At 43.1% G+C, this 23183-nt stretch overlaps 1 protein-coding gene across 2 annotated transcripts in view; it reads right to left on the reverse strand.

Annotated features, from left to right (window-relative positions):
- The window catches only part of KHDRBS2 (KH RNA binding domain containing, signal transduction associated 2), a 1521990-nt gene that overhangs the window by 675865 nt on the left and 822942 nt on the right, over window positions 1-23183 (reverse strand). For both annotated transcript variants that reach the window (XM_085609195.1, XM_085609194.1), the window contains one exon: window positions 15137-15264. In XM_085609195.1, coding sequence (XP_085465321.1) covers window positions 15137-15264 — 128 coding nt within the window. The remainder of the gene's footprint in view (window positions 1-15136; window positions 15265-23183) is intronic.

Consider the following 23183-nt stretch of genomic DNA (forward strand, 5'->3'; position numbering starts at 1 on the left):
TGAGTCATTGCAATTACTATATGTGATAAAGGCTTCAATGAATTACATTATTTTTCCAGGTTCTTTTTCAGATGACTGAGACATAAAACTGTAAAAACAATGATGTCTGATTTACAGAATGAGCTACTCTGAATAATGACGATCCTTATTTGAATTCAGCAAATTACAAAGAAATATATTGTTAGCATCACTATGCACAACATTACATACATAGAGCCAGTTGCCTGAGGGAAATATTCAATAACCCACAATGGGAACATTGTCAGGCTCCACCTCCTAGTAGTCACCCTAATTTCTTAAAGAAATGTCATTACTTTCAGAGTGACAACAGATAAAGTCCTTCACTTTTCTATTTTCCAACAAATCTAATCACTACTGCTGATTTATTCAACTGAGTTTAGTCAGAATCTGGATATTCAGGGATATGAGAATTGTAAAGCAAATATTAATGAGAAAAGTACTTTGGGAACCTTTTTTTTAGGTAAATTAAAGTCAAAGAAGCCTTATTTCAAGAATGAATAATACCTAAGGAAATGATTTTTCAACAAACCTCTACCTGCTGGGATTTGGTACCATGAAAGGCCTAAGGAAACCTATACCAAAAGTCAATTTGACTCTGTTCAGTGCCTGGCACTTTGAAAGGAATATGTCAGAATCAGACATAAATTACATGATCCAAAATAGAACTTAGAATTTTATTCATTTCCCTACTAAAGGATTAGACTTTTAACAAATGATTACAACACCTGCATGCGTTGTTTTCTTTCCAATACTCCTGGACCTAATGCCAATCACCCCGAACCATGTTATAACATGCAAATCCATGTACAACTTATGCTAGTGATGGTTAGAACATTTGAGTCTTTCAGCTGTGAAAAAGCATTTTTCCCTCATAAAAGAAAACATGGATGTTTCTGATTTTCTTCTAAGGCCGCATCCTCCTAGAAATAAAAGATGCCTAGCAACAGGCATTTATGCCATTTACAATGAGCTGAACAAATACTCAGACAAAGGAGCAGCAGAAAGAATTAGGCAAATAGATCAAGAACATTTTCAAGCAGACTTTTAAGTTACCGACAATGGAAGGCACATGCTTTCTAAAAGGGAGTACTCATTAAACCACTTTCTATCCTCAGCCTTAGATCTAATAAAAGAGGGTTTGGGGTTATTACAACATGGACAAGTTCAGATAAGAGCTATCATAAAATTAAATTGAGCATTACTAACACTTAGGTCAGGTTTTGTGCCTTGGCAACGTTTGAATGGAACTTTTGTTTTTTAAACTTACAATCTGACACTAAAGCAAAAAACAAAGGCAAAGAAAGAAACCCCATATACACTATTGAGTATTGAGCAAAAGGAAGAATCACCATTTTCAGTTAGTGACACAATAACAGTGACATGGTTAATGAATGGTATCATTTCTCAGTCGATTACAACATTTAATTTTCACAGTGGCCAAAAATATAAATATGTAGGTCAGTATGAAACTATGCACAATTCCCAATTATTCCATGCATAGAAGTTCACTTTTTCGAACGTGTTTTAATGAAAAAGAAGATTACTCCGTATATATTAGTACAGCTAATTGCGAACACTTCCTTCTATGTGATACTATGTTGTTGAATGGAATGTGTAGCGCTTTGATGCCAGGGTTAAGTTGTGTTTTATCTGTAACCCCCACTCCATTATCCCCACACATGATCAACTGTTGAATAATTGTTCTAATTCATTTTTAACAAATGCTACTTGCTTTGGGCTGGAGCCCGGCCAGCCATATGTGATTATAGTTTCAAAAACAGTACAGTATTGTGAAAGGACCTTGTACCCATCACCTCGAAATATAATTAGAAATATCCCTTGGCCTTGATGTCATAAGCAAATGATTGTCAGTTTTGCTCGTAAAAGAAGTCCCTTTGATGTCTGTGGATGAACTATATAATCTGCAGATAGCCAGAACTGCTTCAAATATTCAAAGGCTGTTACACACGCAATATCGGACTTATTTTGCTGATATTGTCAAACTATATTCAACTTGTCTATGACAACTGATGTACATCTTTTTAATAACATTGGATCTGGTCTGGTGACTGGATTTAAAGCAGTATTTGGACTAATACGATAATGTTTCACTATTTGTTCTTTTGCTTGTTTTTAAGTTTTCCAACCATCTGACTGATAATCAGCTTTGGTATTGTCATCTTTGTCCTTTTCCAACAAGGAAATCAACAACATGGAGTACAGTTATTCAGCTGAACAAAAATGCAGCAAGACTTTAGGATGTTACTTGGGATGTGCTTGGCTATATGAACTCAGCAATAATTGGATGCAATCCTTTCACAAAATGGAAGCTACATAATTGAATTATGTGTTCTGGTGCATAAACTGTCCAACTGAAATCAGTCTAGACCTACCTCTGGATCAGCCTCCAGTGTCTTACAAATGAAATAGGTTTGTTTCTGATGCCACTAACAAGGGTCCGAAAATCAATATTATAAAGACCAGGGACTCTTTATTTAAAAAGAGGAGAGAAGTGGGTAACTATGAGGATTAATTGGTGGCATTCAAATTTTAAATAATAGTCATGGTAGATGCTTTTGGATATGTTAGCTGTTGTTTTATTTTATTTTGAAATTAACAAAATGTATCCCGAGTTACGTAAGAAGCTATGAGGCTGATTATGATGGCGGTTGGATTTACGTCTGACCGCCATCGTATTGCCTGCTGTCAGTGGTCCTCCACCGCGAATTACAATGCGACTGCCTTCAAGGCAGTCGCAAAGTGTATTTTTGGTTTTGCCGCGTGTCCAAACAACGCACATTGTGCATATGCCTGTGCTATGTGGCAGCCACCATGTGGTGCCTGCCATATGGTGCAGGGATATGTAGGGGGCAACATTCCTCCAAACCCAACACTGAGGGCTAGGGGAAAAAGGGGGCCAGCTACCGGGCCCAATGTACATTTCCACCAGCCTTTTTATGACGAGCAACCCGCCATGAAGCGGCTGTTGGGGAGAGATCTTATAATCCCTACAGCGGTGCCTGGCAGGCACTGCCACCATTGTAGGGATCGAGTGCCCTCTGATTGTCCGATGGGCTCCTTGAGACCGTTGAATTTGTAACGGTCGTCCTCTCCAAACGCTACCCCTCTGCCCGCCATCCCAATGTGGTGGGTGGAAAAAATGCTTAGGATGGCGGTCTCACCGTCAACCTTATCAGGCCTTATGTCTGTAAACTGGGGACTGATGATTAAAAAGCAATAAGTTTAGGGCGTAAATTTTCTCTGCCAGTTTTCATTTAAAAGTCCAATTTTTAGATAAGGTTCTTGAGACAAGTCAAGGAAGATGAGGACATTACACAGACATTTCATGTCATTTATTCACAATGTAGTTCATAATCATGGATATACATCTACAACATCAAAAGGGTTATTTTAGTAAAAACCCTTAGGTTGATTCTAATTTACACAAGTTCTCTTTGAATTTATTCTTCATCATAGCAAATGCCAGTAGGTATATCTTGTTTATGTAGATATATTAGAAACAGTTTTTCCTGATTTAAAATGTAGTGCAAATTAGCACATTGATATAATATGTAAAACTACACAGGATATAAGGCCTTTTGTTCTCACCAGAGTAGTTTATGCAATAGAGAAGGGGGTCACTAAAGCAAAATCAAGTTTTTCCCTTAATAACCAAAGGTTTTTTCAGTTGTGTGACATATATCAATTTCACACCAGCCAATTTATACAGCACTAGAGAGTGTCACATGATATCGGCCCTCTAAATGTGGTCACCAGGTGAAGAGTAGCTATCACGCAGTAAGCATAAGACAAGCTGAAAACCCTGGAACAAAGTGGGTTTCCAGCTCATGTTTTGACGCCCTTGGGACATCTATCACGGGGTTTACAATCAGGTTCCTCCCCTCACAAAGCATCAGCAAAAGCATGAGAAGCTTTGTTTGATTGTTTTGGCACAGGGGAGTGAGGCTCTAAAGCAGTCTCCGCCTCTCTTCATGGCGCCACCCCTATAGGCACCACCACCGGGGTGAAAAGCAAGCCCCTGCAGCCCCAGTGGTGCAGGGGGGCCCCAGCCCTTAAGGGTTATCAAAATCTATCAAGGCGAGCCCAATACTCCCAAAGGCTAATCAACATCTCTAGATATGGGAGATTGAGGGGCCCCTCTTCACATTCTGCAGGGGGTGTTCAGAAAATGTAAGGCCCACTCTAATAACCATAACGTTAATACAACATTCCATATTGTGGCTGCAGTTACCCCCAATTCAGAAAATATACTTTGATAATGCATCAAAATAAAGATATTTTTCTGTGTCTCTTGATACTAGATTGCAAAATAAATGCCTTCAGGGCTGGGCTGGCCTCTTTTCCCATCAGTCATTTCCCTGGTTGGCTGTGGCCACTAGAGGCCAGTTTTGAAAACCGGGGGCACTGTTACCGCCTCTGTCACTTTCCCCAACTTCCTGAGAATATTTGCGCAGGAGATTTCAAGAGAGAGAGAGTGAGAAAGAGAGAGAGAAGAGGAAAGTGGGAGAATATGTAGATGGAAAGAGAGAGCAAGGAGAGGAAAAGGGTAGTGTTAGTTTTGAAATTTTTACCAGCACTGCTTCTGGTTCCCCAGTCCGGGCCTCAATACTTTCATAAGGTTATAGCCTTAAAGTCTGCTGTCGAGGGTCAATAACGATGGAGAGGATCATGTACTACTCGTATAGTCCAAGGCAGAAGGACAATAAGGCTATTAGAACATTCCACCCACTAACTGTAGGGTATTCTAAATTAAAAGGGAAAAACATGAAGACAAACATTGGCATGTTGGGTCTCCGTGCTGATACCAGCCATTATAAATCTGGAGCTATTCTATTGTCTTTAATGGAAATCTCAATAATCCAATGTTCTAACATCATTTGGACACATCATGAAGCAGATAAACTACTGATTCCCTACTTGAAACATAAAGCCAATTTTTGACACCTTTTGAAAGAAAACGTCAAATGTGCACAATTGGTGCTCTTTATATATTTCAGAGTCTTGAGAAATAGATCATGAAGAATCTTTGGGGCATATTTACCAGAATTTAATGCCACCGTAATGTCAATTTTTTATCAACATATTTACAAGTTGCTGCAAACCCCAGTTAGCGGCATTTTTTAAGTGTTAACTTCAATTTTTCACAGGACCACTTTGCTTAGTGTGACTTACCGAAAATAGGATGCAAGGTAGGCATTCCCATGAAAAAATGTACGCAAAACACACACGTCTCTAAAAAAGTAAAACTGCAGCTAAGTAACATTCCCGGCAGTTTCTTAAGCTAGAAATTACCTAGACTGAAAAATGACGCTAGTATTCTTGTATAATATTGGCCTTATTTATGATGTTTTGGTGCAGGGCAGCACTGCAAGGAATCTTACAGCTCTGCCCTGCATCAAAAGAAAAGGACAGGAATGTGCTGTATCTATACAATACAGTGCATTTCTGCCCTTATCCCAAGCAGTGGCGCACAATGGGCTACCATGAGCCACTATAGTGCAAGGGTGCCTGCGTTGCGGGGCTGATTGATTTTGTGCAGAAAGATAAACCTTCCTGCACAAAATCAATCACAAGATGCGATTTCCTCTTTCTATGTATGCTGCAGAATGTACCACAAAAATTGACAAGAAATGAAAACTCCCCTGAGGTGGCATTAGATTTTAACAGATTCCCAGGTTGATGATTTCTCGTAAATCTAGGAATGCTTCAGATTCCATGAGTGTTGCATGGTGACACCCACAACAACACCCATGGAACGCCCCATAAACACAGTGTTCTTCGTGAAAGGGGCAAATATTTAGAAGGCCATGAAAAGCCACGTAAAGTGGCTTCACATGGCCATGTAAATATGCTGTGGCTCATTGCACCACCGGAACATCAGCAACAGAAAGCTGGAGACGGAAAGCCACGAAAAGCCAGAGACCCTCTGGAGCTATCAGGAACCATGGAGGAAGGAAAGACGCACTATCAGAAACTGTTGGGGAAGCAGAGATGTCGCTGAAGACAGGAGGTGCTCAGGTAAGGTATTGTTGAAGAGGGGAGGCATGTGCAGATAGTTTGAGAGTCTTTTATAGCCTAGCACTCTTGCTGCTGCAAGTGGAGGTGTGCTGACAATATGTTACTATCAATTATGCCATGTGTGTGTGTCTATGGTAGTGAGGACACATGCCATGGTTGTAAATGCAAAGTGCTTAACGTCTTTCACGTAACTAATGTTCCTCATGTATACACTTATTATTGGACATATCCAGAGTGCACAAATAATGTAATTGATGGAACAACCTCTGACACCAGGGATTACTGAGATCAGTATCACACATTATACATTGGGACAGTTAAACTACTAACATGCGGGACAGTTCCATAATACTGGCACTATTTACACTCCAGGTTGGACAAGCATGAGTGCGCACAATGTGCAAGGACAGGGGGAAGCAGGGTCATGACAATCACCATGGCTGTGCCATAGAAGGAAGCGGATTCAATGTCAGAGGCTCAGCCTCATTCACCTATGGCAAGAGGAGGTCATAGCCCATTACATGCTTAAGAAGGGTTCCATTGTCTGCCTCCTGAACCAGATAGCACCTGGACTGCAGCCCACATCCCAGCGCTGCACCAAAATACCTCTATAAGGCAAGCTACTCGCTATCCTCCACATGCTGGTGTCAGGAACTTTTCAACCTACCAACGCCAGAGTGGCAGGAGTATCACAGGCATCCTTTTCCAGGTTCCTCCCCATGTCCTGGATGCCAAAATAAGCCTGGCAGCTAACAACGACATCTCCTAGGGCAGATCGTGTCACAGAGGAAATCTGCACTGCTATTGCCAGTGCAGACACACAATGAATGGATACCAAATACTGTCAAAGCTATGGCCTACACTGGCCCCAAGGTGTCTTGCATTGCAGTGTATGCAGGATACTTGTTCAATGGTTCTGTGCAACCTCACAACTCATCTTTTAACTTCTGTATAGTGTTCCTACAGTGGACACTGTGCACCACCATGTGCCGTAAAACATCTCACAGGATCACATACATTCACTTTCATGTCCATGCCTCACACATTGAAACAGCAAATTCACAATCAGAAATGTTAGGGGTAATCTATGATGAAAGGTCTGAGGCTGGTGTTGTGCAAAAAATTGGTAGCACAGCAATTTGTCTTGTCTCAACTCACAGGGATAAGGCATAAGTACTATATTTATAGTGCATCCCTGTGCATGCCCTTGCACTGGTGCCAACAAATCTGGCCAGTGCCAGTGCTGACACACTTATGCCTTATAGCATGGGTGACTGCGCTGCATGGGTATTTATTCTGTGCAGGAGGGACACCTTACAACACAAAAATAATCTGGAAAGGGGATTTTCCTCATCAATGTGTGCTGCAACATACAGCACATATGGAATGAGCTGAAATTCACGAGAACTAAATGCATGTCTCCTAGTCTTGCCGGCCCAACATCGCATTTTCAGAATTGTAAAATTTGACACAGCCCCAGATATGTGAATCTAGAGCTGCAGCAGAAGCTATGGATGTTGTGGTAGAATGTCCGAACCCAACACCAATTGCCCACCCCTTTGCCGTAGCGGACTGCTGTGGTAAGGCAAATATGAACAAGGTGGTGTAAATCAAGAGTAATTGGCTGTGTGCAACCCTGCAAATATGGGGATGTTTTTAACTTTTCAAAAAAGAAAACCCTTTCGAAGGGGAAATGGGTTTGTGGGGGGAAAAGGAGCGTGATGAAGAGGCCCAGAAGCCCATACTCCCAAGGATCAATACAGAAGATAATCAAAGGGCTCGTATTCATTAGTAAAGTAGAAGAGCGAAGGGGGCACAAATTCTCACATCTGTAAGATGTGCTTAGGTCGGGGTAACGGGAGTGGACAGTCAGCACGACTGTTCATGTTGCCCTCACGCATCCCATAGAGGATGTCATGCTTTATCATCGGGCATTGCTCCCCAGTGAACCAGCGCTGCAATGCCCAACGGGTCCCCCGAAGGGTCGCTTTTGTGGAGATCTTTTGTAGGGTTGCGGAATGGATGAATGCAAGTGAGCGGGTTATTTCTAAAGTGGGGTGTGTGAGGTTAAGACTGGTGAGGGGATTTCTTAGTACTAGACTTTATTAATAGAAATACCAGTCCATAGATAAAAAGCCTAATAGGGCTGTGGCTACCTTGGGTTTTAGTCAGAATCCCGGTAGTCAATCAGGTGTGGAGACAGGGAAGGAAAGTGGCGCTTCCTGTCTGGAGAGGCGGACCTAGTGGTGGTCACTTCTTAAAAAAGATTGTGTTATCAACATGTTTCACGTCTGTTTTGGTCTTAGGAATCTGGGGAGCTTCATCCGGACAAAAAACAAATATAGTGGAAATACTACTCCACACAGAGCGGTGCCAAATCGTGCTACCTACTGGGTGCGTATCATGTTGATCCAAAATGACCTATAGTTCAGTGCTAAGTCATGTCATCGGATGGCGCGGAGGCATCACGTAGTATGCATGCTGCAGTTTGCTTTGGCGGCCAAGTTGGCATCACCTACCCTCCTCCGTATCTCCGAAATCAACACCACAAGAACATAAGTAAAAGGGACGTCCCATTGGCGTTTGTGCCCTGTATGCATACCTCCAAATCTTTGACACATTTAATTAATTCTTGGTTGGCGCTTATGTGTGTGTCTCAACCCCATGACAGTGGTAGACATCTTACTGGAATGGGGTAAGTACTTGCCGCATATGTAGTCACACATACAACATATGGAAAACAGTGTCACTTGTACCAGTGCAAGGACTGCCAATCAAACATTGTGAAGTATGGCGCAGCATGCATCTGTGAAGGTTTGCATGTTGAGAGCCCAGACACATTTTGAGCCAAAGAAATCTGACCACTAAAAGCCACTTACCTAACATATGTCACATGCCACTGCCAAAGACTGTTGATAGGCATGCAACAGCTGAACAAATGGTACAAATACAAGTCACATACCACTTAACATTAATTATTTTAACCGCATTACACGTTAGCATGAAGTTTTCATAGCTGCAATGAAAAAAACTTGCAAAGTACATGAGTTGTCAATGGAAAATCAAATGTAAACCATTAGTGGCAAAAAATTGACTCAAACTACGCTGGACTTCCACCTCCAGTCTGCAATGCAGCTTGTCGATTAGTAGCCAGTTTCTGCTTAGTGTTGCACTTGATATCATGCCAGCGCTTTTTGCAGTCCGTCACTGTCCTCTTGTTTTCTGCGATGGGGTTCACCTTGTTGAATATGAACTTTCACATAGCGTTTTTGGTCCCCAATGACACCTTGGAGCTGACCAAGAGCTGGTGTTGATGCTCTATCACCTCCACAATCAGGATCTCATTCTTCTCCTGACTGAGGCCCATATTTATCAGGACTTGTGCCTCCATAGCGTCGCTTTTTTTGTGATGCTGGGGCAGCATAAACATTGCGCCACACTACGTTCAATTTACAAAGTGACGCATCGAGGCAAATGCGTCACTTTGTAAAGCCCTGCGCTATATTATGCCTGCATCAGATAAATTGTATGCAGGATGGGCGACCCACATACAAAAGCCTCCTAGAAGTGCTGCAGTGAAATATATGAGATTTCACTGTGATACTCCTATGACTTGGCTTGCTTGAAGCAGGCGTAAGGAGTGACGCACTGCTTTTCACATGGGACTTGCCCAGGTTTATTAACACATTGCTGGAGTTGCGTCAGTTGTCACACACTCCAGCAATGCGTAATTATTGCACCACCAGATACGTCAGGATTCCTGATGTATCTGTTGAGTCCTTATGACATGAAGCATCATTGTGCAAATACGGTGCAGCCATGGTGTCGTAAGGGTGGCGCAATGAAAAGGGATGCATCACTGTTTTTCTCCAGCGATGCACTACTTTTCACAAATGAGGCCCTGCATCCGCCCCTCTTCCTCTGGGACTCTGACTGGTCATCCTGGCTGTTCTGGGGATTGAGGGGGATCGTTGTCATGTGCTGAACTTTGTCCTGGCTGTTCCATTCTGCATTACCATGTTTTTATTTTATTTTTCCTTAGAGGTGTATTTGTAAGCTCTTTTTGCCGCTAGACGCTGACGTTGGGCTGTCTAGTGTGAATTTTCTTGTTGGCAATTGGCTGGCCGCCACCTTTTCCACCCTAATGTGTATTTTTCTATCACCTTGACACTAGTGTTAGAGACATTTTTCCCAGCTGCTAGCCTATCCTAACGCCATGTAGCGACATATTGTAAATGCGTCATAAACATAGCATTAGGATTTGGTGATCGGAAGCAGTAAAACAATTGCCGCTATGCAGCATGAAAACTGCTTAGCAGCAGTTCTTGTAAATATACCCCTTAGTAACTGCATTGTAAAAGCATGCAGAAGAGTGCAGACTAGATGAAAATGTGTGTTTGAATGACATAGGTGTGTGCTTACTAAGATTCCATGGTGTACTCTTTTAATGTGGAATAGAACTGTGAAAGTGATGACTCATATGTTGTGGAAGTTTCATTAACCAGTCTACTCTGAATGATGATATATGTGATGAATTAACATGATTAAATGTAAACTAGATAACCATATTAACGATGGTTGAAAAGTTGTTTTAATATTATCTTTGCTCCTGGAAGTGTGCACCATCTGAGAAAAAGAAATAGTGCTGCACGTTTATGCTAATTCCAATTACACTGAAACTTTCAGAAAATGATCTTATACTTTGGTACCTTTGAAATATAGTAATGTGCCATAGTTACACATGCAAATCGCTACTGAATTAAAATGCTTTATAAGTGGCAAAGATTTCAGAGAGAATATAAGGTTTAGAAACTTTTGAATTAAATGCATATTTCAATTAATTTACAGTGTGTATTTCATGAAATAAAATTCAATTGAGGCCTGCATTCTCTTTCTCTTGCTCGATTCTTTTCCCATGAGGAAGCCTCACACATTTGCAATGTGGTATTAAACAATGTCTCATAAGAAGAGTTCCCATGCACATACCAATACTATTTGCAACTAGTTTGCTACTTTTGGAACATCTGCTCTGAGAAATTGTCCTTTTTAACTCACTCATGAGCCTTTACTGAAATCCAATTGTTTATAATGATACATTTTGAACACTTTGACAGCTTACGTGATGAGCTCCCGTTTTTGGCCATAAAATGTGTCTTCTTTATGCTGCATGACAATCATCCTATACTAACTAACCAATGGACACAGTGGTCTGATCGGATGAGTACACCCAGGAGGTGTTACCCCGGAACTTGAAAATTATATTATGCGTTGGACTGATGATCAGATACACATTCTCTGTGCCACTTCTTTCAACACTTTTCCACCTTTCCAAAGAGGATTGCTTTCTGTCAGACTGCTTTCGGAATTGCGGACTCTCTTGGCTGGCACATGCACTGTGAGGGCTATTCCTGGAATTCTGTCACTCTTGGAAGAGAATCTTTGAGCTGACATGATCCATGTCCTTTCCTGTACTCTCCTGGTAGTCGTTTGTTAATTGAATGCCTAAAAGCAATACGTTTGATTATTGTATACTCCTAAATTCAGTGTCTGCTGTGATGTATTTATCTCCGTAATTTACTTGTAAATTCTAACCATTCACAAATCCTGTTTCTGTCTCTCTACAACTTGTCTTCAGTGATTGACTGTGCATTTCAATAGTATTATTGAGAGATTGAAATTCTAATACAGAGGTCTCTAGTCAACAGGTCTTAAAGTTACTATTTTGCATAGCTTTAACTGAATTACTTGTTTGTATGGTTCTAGCCTGATAGAGTTTATTCAGGAGACTTGGTTTAGCTGTAATAATCCTGTACCTGTATAGTGTAGTGTAGTTGTTGGAAAGTGGATTATTGGTAGAGGCAAATGTAGGTCTGCCACTGGCAATAAGGCCACTAACACATGATGGGACTCAGCATAGGTCTTGGAAATTATTCCTGTGCTCAACCCTTGGTAACGTGGCTGCGAGCAGAAAGGCTTAACTTCAAACACAGGTATGTAAAGCATTTAAAAACAACATTTCAGTAAATAATTAAGACACAACACATTAAAAAAATCTGACACCAATTTATAGAAATAGGAAATATTTATATCTTTAAAATGACACCAAAACAACAAAAATCCAATGTAGGGAACCGGAGATATGAACTTTCAAAGATTTAATAAAATATAGCACTTAGAAGATTATAGCACTATATTGTGATACCTGCTCGCGATAGACCGGGCCAAAGTCAAAGTTTCAGGCCGACTGCGATGGAGCCCTGGGTGCCTACAGCTTGCGGCAGGTTCCGGTCTCAGTTTCTTCCTTCACACTTAGAAACTTTTCTGGAGATTTTCTCCTTGAGGCCCCTCGAAGCTCCTAGCCAGTCCGGATCAGGTGAGGGTTTGCCGGCTTGACTTGTGACGAGGTCCCGGTCAACTTCCATGGAGTGGACTAAGAAAATTTCTCAAGATCGCTTCATTGAGGCAACCCAGGAATCCAGGCCAGCACGCGATGGAAGGCAGGAGGCTTGGCTCTCATTGTTGTTCCCGATCACCTTTTCTAAGAGCAGACTTAGAAACTTTTCTGGAGCTTTTTCTCGCTGGGTCTCTCGATGCTCCTCATGTAGCCGGATCCGGTGAGGGTTCGCCGGCTTTAGTTTTCTTCTAGTCCCAGTCAAACTCTAGAAGATGGACCCATGGAGCTTTTAGCAGGATGAACCTGGTTGGCTTGGCCGGCTTGTGGTTGAAGGCAGACGGCCTGGCTGGCCAGGTTGAATCGGTCCCTTTATGGAGGTTTTTATTTTCAAAGTTGCTCCAAAGTTCTCCAAACTTCATGAACTTCTTCCTGAAGTTCCTCAAGGGGTCTCAAAGTGTCTCAAACTTACTCCAAGGGTCTGGAAGCTCCAAGATGGTCCTTGAAAGTTGAGGATGACAGTTCCCACAATCCACTGGTACAAAACCCTTACAAATCCACTGATGGTTCTCCAAGGTGTAGATTTAGTTGGTGATGTTCCAAATGAGCTCTTTTAACCTGTAACTTTCAGGGAGTCCACTCTTTAGTTCTTTTTCAGCAAGATAATCCACAGGGCTGTAGTTTCAGATGTTGCAGTCTTCAGAGGTCAGGCCTTAGAAATCTTTGCACAGCAAAACTTCTCAACAGGGCACTTCTTGCTTCAGTAGGTTTCAATGAAGCAGATCTGGAGAGCTCTGCCCCTCTCAGATACTTATTCCAAGTTCTCTGGGTCATGCAGGAGGTCACTTCTGACCAACGGGAGCAGGGTAACTCCTCAAAGATATGACCACATCCTGTAGAGTGTGGCATTATTTTGTCCCAGAGTGCATCAGATCTTCCAAATCCATAATGGCTGATTTTCCAGCAAGGAGGTAAGAGCTCGCTAAACACACCCCTAGGATGGCTAATTTACTTAGACTCTCCCCCTGCATCTGCTCATACCTTGCTTAATCCTACCATCTGCCTAAGGTGGGAAGTTCAGAGCTGTAAATGACACTGGTCTCTACTCTACTCTTTGAAGAACATAGTGAACGACTCCTCCCACTGGCCTGGCATTCCTATGGAACAGCACACTGCCCTGCCAGCAGAGCTGGTTAACCCCAGGGACACTTTATCACCTCTACAAGGCAGCCTGGCTAATCCACTTAACTCTGACCAATCAGGACAGACAACTGGAAGGCTGAATTTGGACTTACAAATAAGAAAGTCTTATAACTTCTTGTATGTACACTTTAGGAGAAATTCAACAATATGATATTGTTGGATTTATTAATGCCATTCTGGGAAGTCTATGAATGGCATTTCTAGACCTCTCCTATCAAGAGTTATTAATCAATAACTTCATACCATGTTAACCTATGTAACAGGGGATTTTCAATGGGAAAAATGACTTGGACCACTGTTCCAGTACCAGGACTTACAAAAACATATTTTATAAGTACTTGTCTTATATCTACAGGAACCCCACCCCATGTGCAACTAGGGGATACTTTAGGGGTTCTGAATCTGTAGACATATTGAAGATTCTCCCTCCACAGTGCTCCTAGCATCACAGTCGAAATTGAGCAGCGCTTTACTACAATGTGGGAGTGAAATGTGAAATTTCACTTTACCCAGGCATATAAAGACTCATTTTATAAAGTTGTACCTTATAAATACCCGACCTCCCCCCCACCCCTGGGATACCTAGGGGTGACCCTGGGGGTCCCTAATATGCCAAAATATTGTAGGTTATCCATATATATGTGCCCCAAACACCAAAGTCGAGTTTGGGCACAAGTTACATTTTAAAAGCAGTCCTGGCACCCAGGGCTGCTTTTAAATTGACCTCAGGCTTTAGCAGTGCACACATGCAAGTTCATTAAAAGCTGCTGGACTCTAAACTGCCATGCCCCAGCGTACTAGGGACTTCTAGGTAGTTTCAATCCCCCTGCCCTATTATATATTAGGGGCCTATAGGCTAGGTCATGCCAATGACAGAGGTACCCCACCATACCATTGTGTACCCTAGTGTATGTAGGTGTTTTAACGGTATTCTAATGCGCTCTTTCAGCATAGCACTGGCCCTGGGCGTGGTTAGGCAGAGCCCAGAGTCAGTCAGAGTCAGTTACCACCAGTATCAGTCTGTCAAAAGTCGGGGGTGCCCAGGGCACAGGATGACTTTGCAACAGTAGTATTGATACACATGAATCTAATTGCAAGCTTGTGAGTCAGTTACCCAATTCCTGGTCCTCATTGGATAACTGGATTGAACCCCCCATATCTGACCCATCTCGGCACGGTTCATGATCTATCGGAGGACCAAGGAAATGACTCTGAGGTGCAATGCCAGGAAAAATTAAGATCAGAACAAATGGGCCCAGTGGCGCTGCAGCACACGTTTAATCAGGGTAATTATATTTTCAGTACAGACGAGCCATGGGAATCGTAAATGTTATGGAATGGAAAAAACTGTTAATCTGTGCTGATGTATATCTGTAGAAGTCTTGTACTAGTTTTACAAGGTTTCTCAGTGCTCAAGAAACAACTTTGTTACTAGGCTCAAGCCAGGAACTCGTTTGGATTTAAAAATGTAAAACAACCAACCTGGATGGAAGCGCCGCCGCAGTTCGAAGGCCTCTTCCACGTAAGCCCGGAACTCTGCTCGCATCCTCCGAGCCATTTAAAAAAGACAATTCTCTCAGCTGCTCCTGGCGGATTTCATCGTTGTAGTCCTGAAAGAAAATAATGCCAGTGAGTGACATTCGGAAATACAAATATCGAATACATTACTATTATTCACAACAAATGGCTGCAAATGAAAAGACTGGAATGCACCCAGAATGAGAAGGATTCTCCTCATCTACAGCAACCTGGTGAAACATCATACCCGGATGCCTACTGCAGCAGTAGTTTGAGGAGCCTCCTGGAATTTCCCAGGCTGACCACCCCACATACATACAATTCTCCTGATCTGCACAGTGGTTTCTCATTTGAGGGGTGCAAGGAGTTGTGTTGTCTCATGGTCTCGCCATGAATAATCCTGCAGTTTAACTGGAGTTTCTCTGATGACCTACAGAAAATAAGCTTTGTGGAATGCTTACATTATGCTCCATGTCTTGGAGGCTTTTGAAGAGTTATGGAATTCTTTCAGCTTAATTTCTAACTCTGAGAACCAACATTTTAGAATAGCACTATACATTTTCGGGAATATATTGCAATTTGTAAAAACATGGTCAATATTTTGTTGTTTGCAATGGCTCAACAGTATCATTCCAAAGTACAATTTGCAAAAATCGAAATCTCCTATTAGCCCCCGTCCTACCGTGTGTCGTATGTCCAGATAAGGCTTACCTAAAATGCTGAAAACACACAGCCATGCTGTTCCCAGTGATTCATAATAACATGTTCTGCACTGGATTCTCTATAGTTCATGAATTTTTTTAATGTCTTCTGATGACCGACTGTATGACGGCACTGCCGATGGTGAAAGGAATGACATTAGCTCACGTGTCATGCTCATCAGTCTCTCTACCCCCACCCACCCCCGAAGCTGCTCCATAAGAAAGCAAACTCTGTCCATCCAGTCCCGAAAAGTTCCCTCCTGATTGTTACTTCTTCTCTATAACCCTTATAAATGCATCTGTGACTTCTCAGCTCTTCCTCAGCATATGAGTGTGGTGCCAAATGATTGGTCCCTCATTGGTAGCACTCAGAAAAGATGTGCACAGTGCACCCGTTTATGAAAAGAAGGGGGCTGCCCTCAGTGAAGGCACACACTTGTATCTGCACATGGGAGTGTGCATCATTGAAAAATGACTAAGCTGTTTCAAACACCTAGCTTGCTTTTCAATGCAGAGGGATGTGACTGAGATAAAATAGGGGACTGCAATCCCCTCTGTAGCTGAGAGCAGCGTACAACTACACCACCCTGCTGAAGATGCTTTTTAGGGTACCTTAGTCCAGTCTCTGCTCAGGTGGCATTTTAAGGGGTACACTAACTGTGCACCACATCTCATCAGATGCACATCCACTATGCCTTCCAACTACATTTTTGCCCCTGCATCTGCTTAGGTAAAATGGCACATGTGGAACAGGGTCAAGACTGATTTGTATATGGCTGGGTTTCAACTGGCGTGGCAAAGTGAACTAAAGAAAGATGATTGACTCAACCCAGATCTGTGACTGGGGGTGAGTGTCTAAAAGGTTTCACCACTCCGTCCATCATCTCCTTGTGTTTGCTTTGTTTTCCTAAAGTTGGCAGGTCATGCCCAGATGTGGGTCCCTTGTTCACTTTGTCACTGGATTCAAACATGCCTGGCTAATGAGGGGTGTTATCCCGAAACTGGTCCCAGGATGCTTGTTTCCAGTCCAGGAAGACCTGACTTGGCAGTTTGGGCTGGACTGTTCCCATGTGGAACAGGGTCAAGACTGATTTGCATATGGCTGGGTCTGAACTGGGATGGTGAAATGAGCTAAAGAACGATGATGGATTCAACCCACATCTGTGACTGGGGGTGAGTGAAAATTTTCAGCTCTCCGTCCATCATCTCTTTGTGTTTAGAGATGTAGGAGAAAGCATTTCTCTCATTTGAATAGGGAGATGCTCCTATACAATGAGGGATTACCCCTTTAGATTGTGTAGGACTATATGTGATCTCACGATCCATATTATAGAATGTGCCACTCAAGCAACAGCAATCCCTTCTATAATACCATAGTATACCAGCAGCACAAAACATTTCCGTTTAATCCTCAAGAGCACTTTCAATATAGAGCCCGCGGTGCATATTGTCATGCCATTGTTAATGTCAAATCAATATGTAACCTAGTAAAACTCAGCAGGTGCGGACTGTAGGATTTCAGAGATTAGCCTCAAATGAATATATATTTTTTTATTTTAAGGAAAGAATAATTCATCTTTAACAAACCTAAGAAAATGCTGGAAGGACTAAATACCTAATTTCTGAAATATACATTTAGGAACTCAAATGAATGATCGCTGACGCCATGGGAATCATATTTTTAGAATGGAGGTTGAAGACAATGCGAGGGTGCTGATTAAAATATGACCTAGTTAGGTTTTAATTGCCACTTTCCTCGGCAGAGCAAAGGAAAGGCCCTAATCCGAAGGGAGGAAGGACTCGAAAATGACCTTTTAGTTTCAATGCAGCAGCGCATATGAGCCCCTCGTCCACACACCACTCACATTAAAGGTGGGATTACATTTCGTTTTCAGCTGCAGTTGTAGTAACATTCTGGTCTGTCCTTTTTTTTTTTAAATGAGAAGCAATGCTATTGCAGTGAAGCAAGGTATACAGAAAAGGCCTCGATAGATACCTTCCATCTACATTCACATTCCCCAAAGTATGTTTTCAGCTATTCAGAAGCGCTGCTGCAAAGTTCTAAAAATAAACTAGAAACCAGATTCCTTTATCAGTCATGTTTTTGTGATTGGCATACGCATACTGAATCTAATGATTTTTCGAAAGAATCAATATATGTTCTCCCTCAGAGCACTTACTTCCAGTCATGATCTCTTTTGAAAAATCAACTCCGTGGCTCCCCTTGGGAAGTGTGACCAGTATACCTTGGTAGCTTGTCTCAAGTAAAAGATTCACAACTAAGGGCCATATTAGCAAGGAACGGTGATAACATTATCGCAGCTTTAGCGGCAGGAAACTGCCGCTAAAGCGGCGATAATGGGCTTGATAATATGGCCTGGAGAATTCCAATAAAAGCCCATGTTCTGGTGTGAACCTGGGCTTCTATGGGAATTCTCAAGGGCATATTATCAAGCCCATTATCGCTGCTTTAGCGGCAGTTAATGTTATCGCCGTTCCTTGATAATATGGCTCTAAGTTTTTCTTTGCTGATGCATATTTGTATGTAAAAAAATAAGGTACAAATACACATTTGTACTGTTTATGCTCAAAATGGGACCAGTTTTGACTACATTTAACACTTTGTGAGATTTACCTGGTCAGTGTTCTGTGGAATATTGTGAAGCAATTTTAAAAGGATTTTGTCAAACTTCTGCCTTATTCTATCAAGTTGATATCTTTCACCCCCATCAAAAGGTAAGATATTACATGCAATAAACACGATTAAAACAAAATGAAAGTCTCAAAACCAAGCTCTGATTATTAATGCTACAGTATTTTGCTATGCACATGTCATGTTTCAATTAAGTTTATTCGGCCAGGTTGTAGAAACAGCTAGGAAACTAACATTTGAAAAATGTGATGCTTCTTGTCATGTCCAGCTGCACATGTCAATTAACACATTTCTGCAAACCATTAGATATAGTTGTAGACAATGTATATATTGGCATTTTTTAGCCACTGCAAAAGGCTTCCCACATCTACCGAAACTTTGGTAATATTCGAAACTCTTTTAAAGATTTGCATATATTAAATTTGAGATAGTTCATAAATAATTAAATTAATAGGATAATGCTAAAAGATGACAGGAATATTTGGTGCATATGTCTGTGCAGTCCATTGCAATCATTTTATAAAGGTGTCTATAGTCAACTGCTTAAGAGATACCCTGGGTTATTTATCAAAGAAGAACAATTAGGCAAATATGGTGGGGGCTTGCTTTACTTCCCACTAACTCAAGGTAAACACGCATTTGGGGGCATATGTATGAAAGCAAAAATTAGTCGCAAACGCTGCGAATCGCAAAAAACAGCGTTTGCGACTGATTTTTCGCTATTTCATATGTATGACACATTTCCAAACTGAAAAATAAGAAATCGCTAAATTAGCGATTTCTTAGGCTGCGAAACAAGAAAACTGCGAATTTCCTAGCGAATACCTATTTTGCGATTCCTTAGCGTTGCGAATATCGCTAACAAGAAATCGCAAGCTAAGAAATCGCAAACACATGTATGAAAAAATCGCAAATTGCGATTTTACGAAATTCGCTAATTAAGAAATCGCTATTAACACCAATTGCTTGCAGGTGGTAAACTGGTGCAAGGTACAAAAACCAGCCCACAATGCAACAAACACACCCACAATGGCTGCAATGTACGTGATAGCCAGGAGGCTGCGTATTCGGGCCCTTGCACACAGGAGAATGAGACAGGAACGTATCTTCAGGCTGCGCATCACCCTGTTACAGAACACTGAAGAGGAGATCTATGACAAGTACAGACTGCACCCACAGACCATAATGGACCTGATTGAGGAGCTGAAACCCCACTTGGAGCACCCTACTCGCAGGACACAAACAATTCCCACACATGTGCAGGTCCTGTGCTCCCTGCACCTCCTCGCGTCAGGGAGTTTTCAACGGGTCATAGCGGAGGTTGGTGGTGTGTCACAGAGTGCACTTTCGCGCTTCTTCCATGCCTTCCTAGATGCAATGCTACTGAGGCTCCCACATCACATTTACTTCCCCACCACCCAACAGGCATTACAACAAACGATACTGGACTTCTACCAGATTGCACGTTTCCCCCACGTCATCGGCTGCATTGACGGGACCCATGTGGCCATCACACCCCCAGCAGAAACTGAATATGTCTACAGGAATCGGAAATGCTACCATTCCCTCAACATACAGATTGTGTGCAACGCTAAGTATCACATCACCGACATGGTAGCCAAATACCCCGGCAGTACACATGACTCCTTCATCTTCCGACACAGTGGAATACACAGACGTCTGAGTGCTGGAGAGTTTGGGGAGGGGTACCTGCTCGGTAAATACATTGCACACATCAATACATCCACTACATCACTTGAGGGGGGGGACATTGACTCACCTATTGTGTTTTTTTCCATGCAGGTGACAGTGCCTATGCAGTGCGCGACTTCATCCTGACCCCATACCTGGATCCTGCAAATGCAAGTGAGAGGAGCTACAACAGGGCACACAGATCTACACGCTGTGTCATTGAGCGAACCTTCGGAATCCTGAAGAGCCGCTTCCGGTGCCTGCATAAGAGTGGAGGCGCACTGCAATACAGCCCTGAGACCTGCTGTAAAATCGTGGCAAGCTGTGCAATGCTACACAACATGGCAATGAGGAAAGGCACCACAATTGATGTGAGCGATACAGACACATCGGATGACGAGCGCCCTGCTCCCCCTGCCAGACCAGCACCAGGAGTTGGGGCAGCTGCTGGACGCCAGAGACGGACTGAGATCACACAAAACTACTTTTAGGTGAGTGTTGAGGAAATGAGACTACAAAGCCTGATGATGTGTCAAGTGTTTAATCACACTTAACATGAAAGAAATTGTAATTGTCCCCAGCACATGTTGTACACACAGTGCAGAGAAGGCACAAGAAATGGGGCAAACAGCCTTTTGCGGGTTAATGCACCCGTGTTGCAGTCAGTGTCCCCGCAGATGATCACCTCCGTCGGTGCCGTCCAGGGTGGTTGACCCCCATGGTGCGCCCTTGGCCTGCTACCTGTCTGCCACTGCGGCGTCTTTCACCTGGCAAGGTTGGAGTGATGCTGCTGCGACTCGATGTGTCCTCACTCTCAGCAGAGGCCATTAGTGCGCTGCCACCTGCATTGGCTGTCTGCAGCTGTTCCACAGCAGTGGTCACCTGCGCCAGCCCTCGCGCTATGTCCTGGCAGCAATGTGCCATGTCCACCTGCATGGTTACGCTTCTGCGTGTGAGTGCGCTGGTGGTGGTGCAGAGGCGGTTGACTGCCTTGGTGTAATTGTGTAGCCGTGCATTGGCACGTCGTCCAGCCCTGTCATTGGCAGCTTGGGTGTCCCTCAAAGTGGCACAGAGCTCTCGTATTGCCGCTACCATGCTGCGATTGTCCTGATGTAGGCGGCCTAGCTGGCGACTCATTGACCGCATTGCCTTGCTTTGCAGGCGCTGTTCCTGCAACATGCACTGTTCCAAGCCGGAGAACACGGTGCCTTCTCCTTCTGTTGCAGTGCTGCTCCTGGGCCTTGACCTGGAAATGGCCTGTTCCCTTTGCCTTGGTGTTGGTGCGTCATGACGGGGCATGTCTGTCACACCCTGACTCCCCTCTCTCCTGTCGGTGTCATCGCCTGTTGCTGGGACTTCATCCTCAAATGGAGGCAGTGGGGGCACATGTGCGCGCTTCCTGCGCTGAATTGGCTGCTGCTCTGTCTCATCGCTGGAGTCCGCAGGGTCTGCTGGCTCCTCTCCCTCAGCGCTGTCTTCTTGTGGCATGGCGTGTGCTGTGGATGTAAAGGGGACTATATGAGTTTGTGTTACTGTCTGCATGTGGCACTCAATAAAGTTACAAATCTTTGACGGCTAATCTCTGACACATTTCTATTCAATGATCCCCAAAACACATATGTTGCATTTACTTGTGATGGTGTCATGGACACACAGTCAGACACAGTACTACGAGTACCATGATGCATTGCTGGGTGTGCTGTAAGACCTGGGCTGGATTGGCATGTTGGGAGTTAACTATGCGCATTTGGGGGAGTGTGCAAGGGATGGGGAGGAGTGCAGGGTGATTTGGCATGCATCTTACCTTGTCTGCTGGATGAGGGGTCGGAGCTGTCGATTGCAGCCACACCACCAACGCTCTCAGGCAGGAGGGTTGACTCCACAAGCTCCTCATGGGGGGTTGGCTGCTCTGCAGTGGATGGTCCTCCTCCAGTCTGACTGGCATCCTTGAGTCTGGCTGCCACCCTCTCCTTGGACCTCTGGCGCATATCATACCACCGCTTGCGCAGCTCCTCGATGGTGCGTGTGGTGACTCCAACAGCATTCACCTTGCTCTGTATTTCCAGCCAGATTTTCCTCTTCCTGGCCTCTGGGACTTTGAGTGCCTTCTTCCCAAACAGGAGCTCATGGCTGCAGACCATCTCCTCAATGAGGACCTCCTGCTCCTTTTCTGAAAACTTGTGTTTTCTCTTTCTTTTTTCTGCATCTTTGCCCTGCTGGTTTTGTTTGGGATCCATTGCTGGTTGCTGTCTCCAGGAAAGCCTCCTCACACTCCACAAGCAGCCTCTGGGTGTGGCTCAGGTGAGCAGGTGCAGGCAATCACTACAGTTTCCTGTTTGTGATGTCATCAGCCTGCACCAGGCTTGCAGATTCCCGTTTTTGCGATTTCTTATTTAGCGAATTTCGCTATTAAGAAATCGCAATACGGGATTCTGCGAATTATTTGCGATTTTTAAGGAATCGCAAATGATTAGCGATTTATTTTATACATCCCGTTTAGCGAATCTGATTTTGCGAATCGCAAATTCTCGCAATTTGAGATTCGCTAAAGGGGAGTTTGATACATATGCCCCCTAGTACTTACCAATCGTCAACAAAAATGCATTGAAAGTGTTATGTTTTACAAATGTTGAGAAAAAGAGGAGTAACATACGCAGTGTAACAGTATATCAAATGTACATTTAACAAAAAAAAGATTAAAACTCTAAATACTTTAGGATGCTTTCTTTTAAATCATACTGTCCAGAGAAGGCTGTACAGGATGACGTAAATTCTCAACTGGATATTCTTGTGTACTTAAACATGTATAGATGTGGTGTGTGTTGTCAAAATTAAGAGGTAGATCAACTTGAAACCTTAATTCATTTTCTCAATCTAGGACACTTATGCAGTCGGTCAGACCAATATATACATCAATGTGATAGTTATTTTAATGGAAAACAAGGTTATTATGGTGCCCGATTGT

Source organism: Triturus cristatus, chromosome 6 (genome assembly GCF_964204655.1).
Source record: "Triturus cristatus chromosome 6, aTriCri1.1, whole genome shotgun sequence".
Lineage (NCBI taxonomy): Eukaryota > Metazoa > Chordata > Amphibia > Caudata > Salamandridae > Triturus > Triturus cristatus.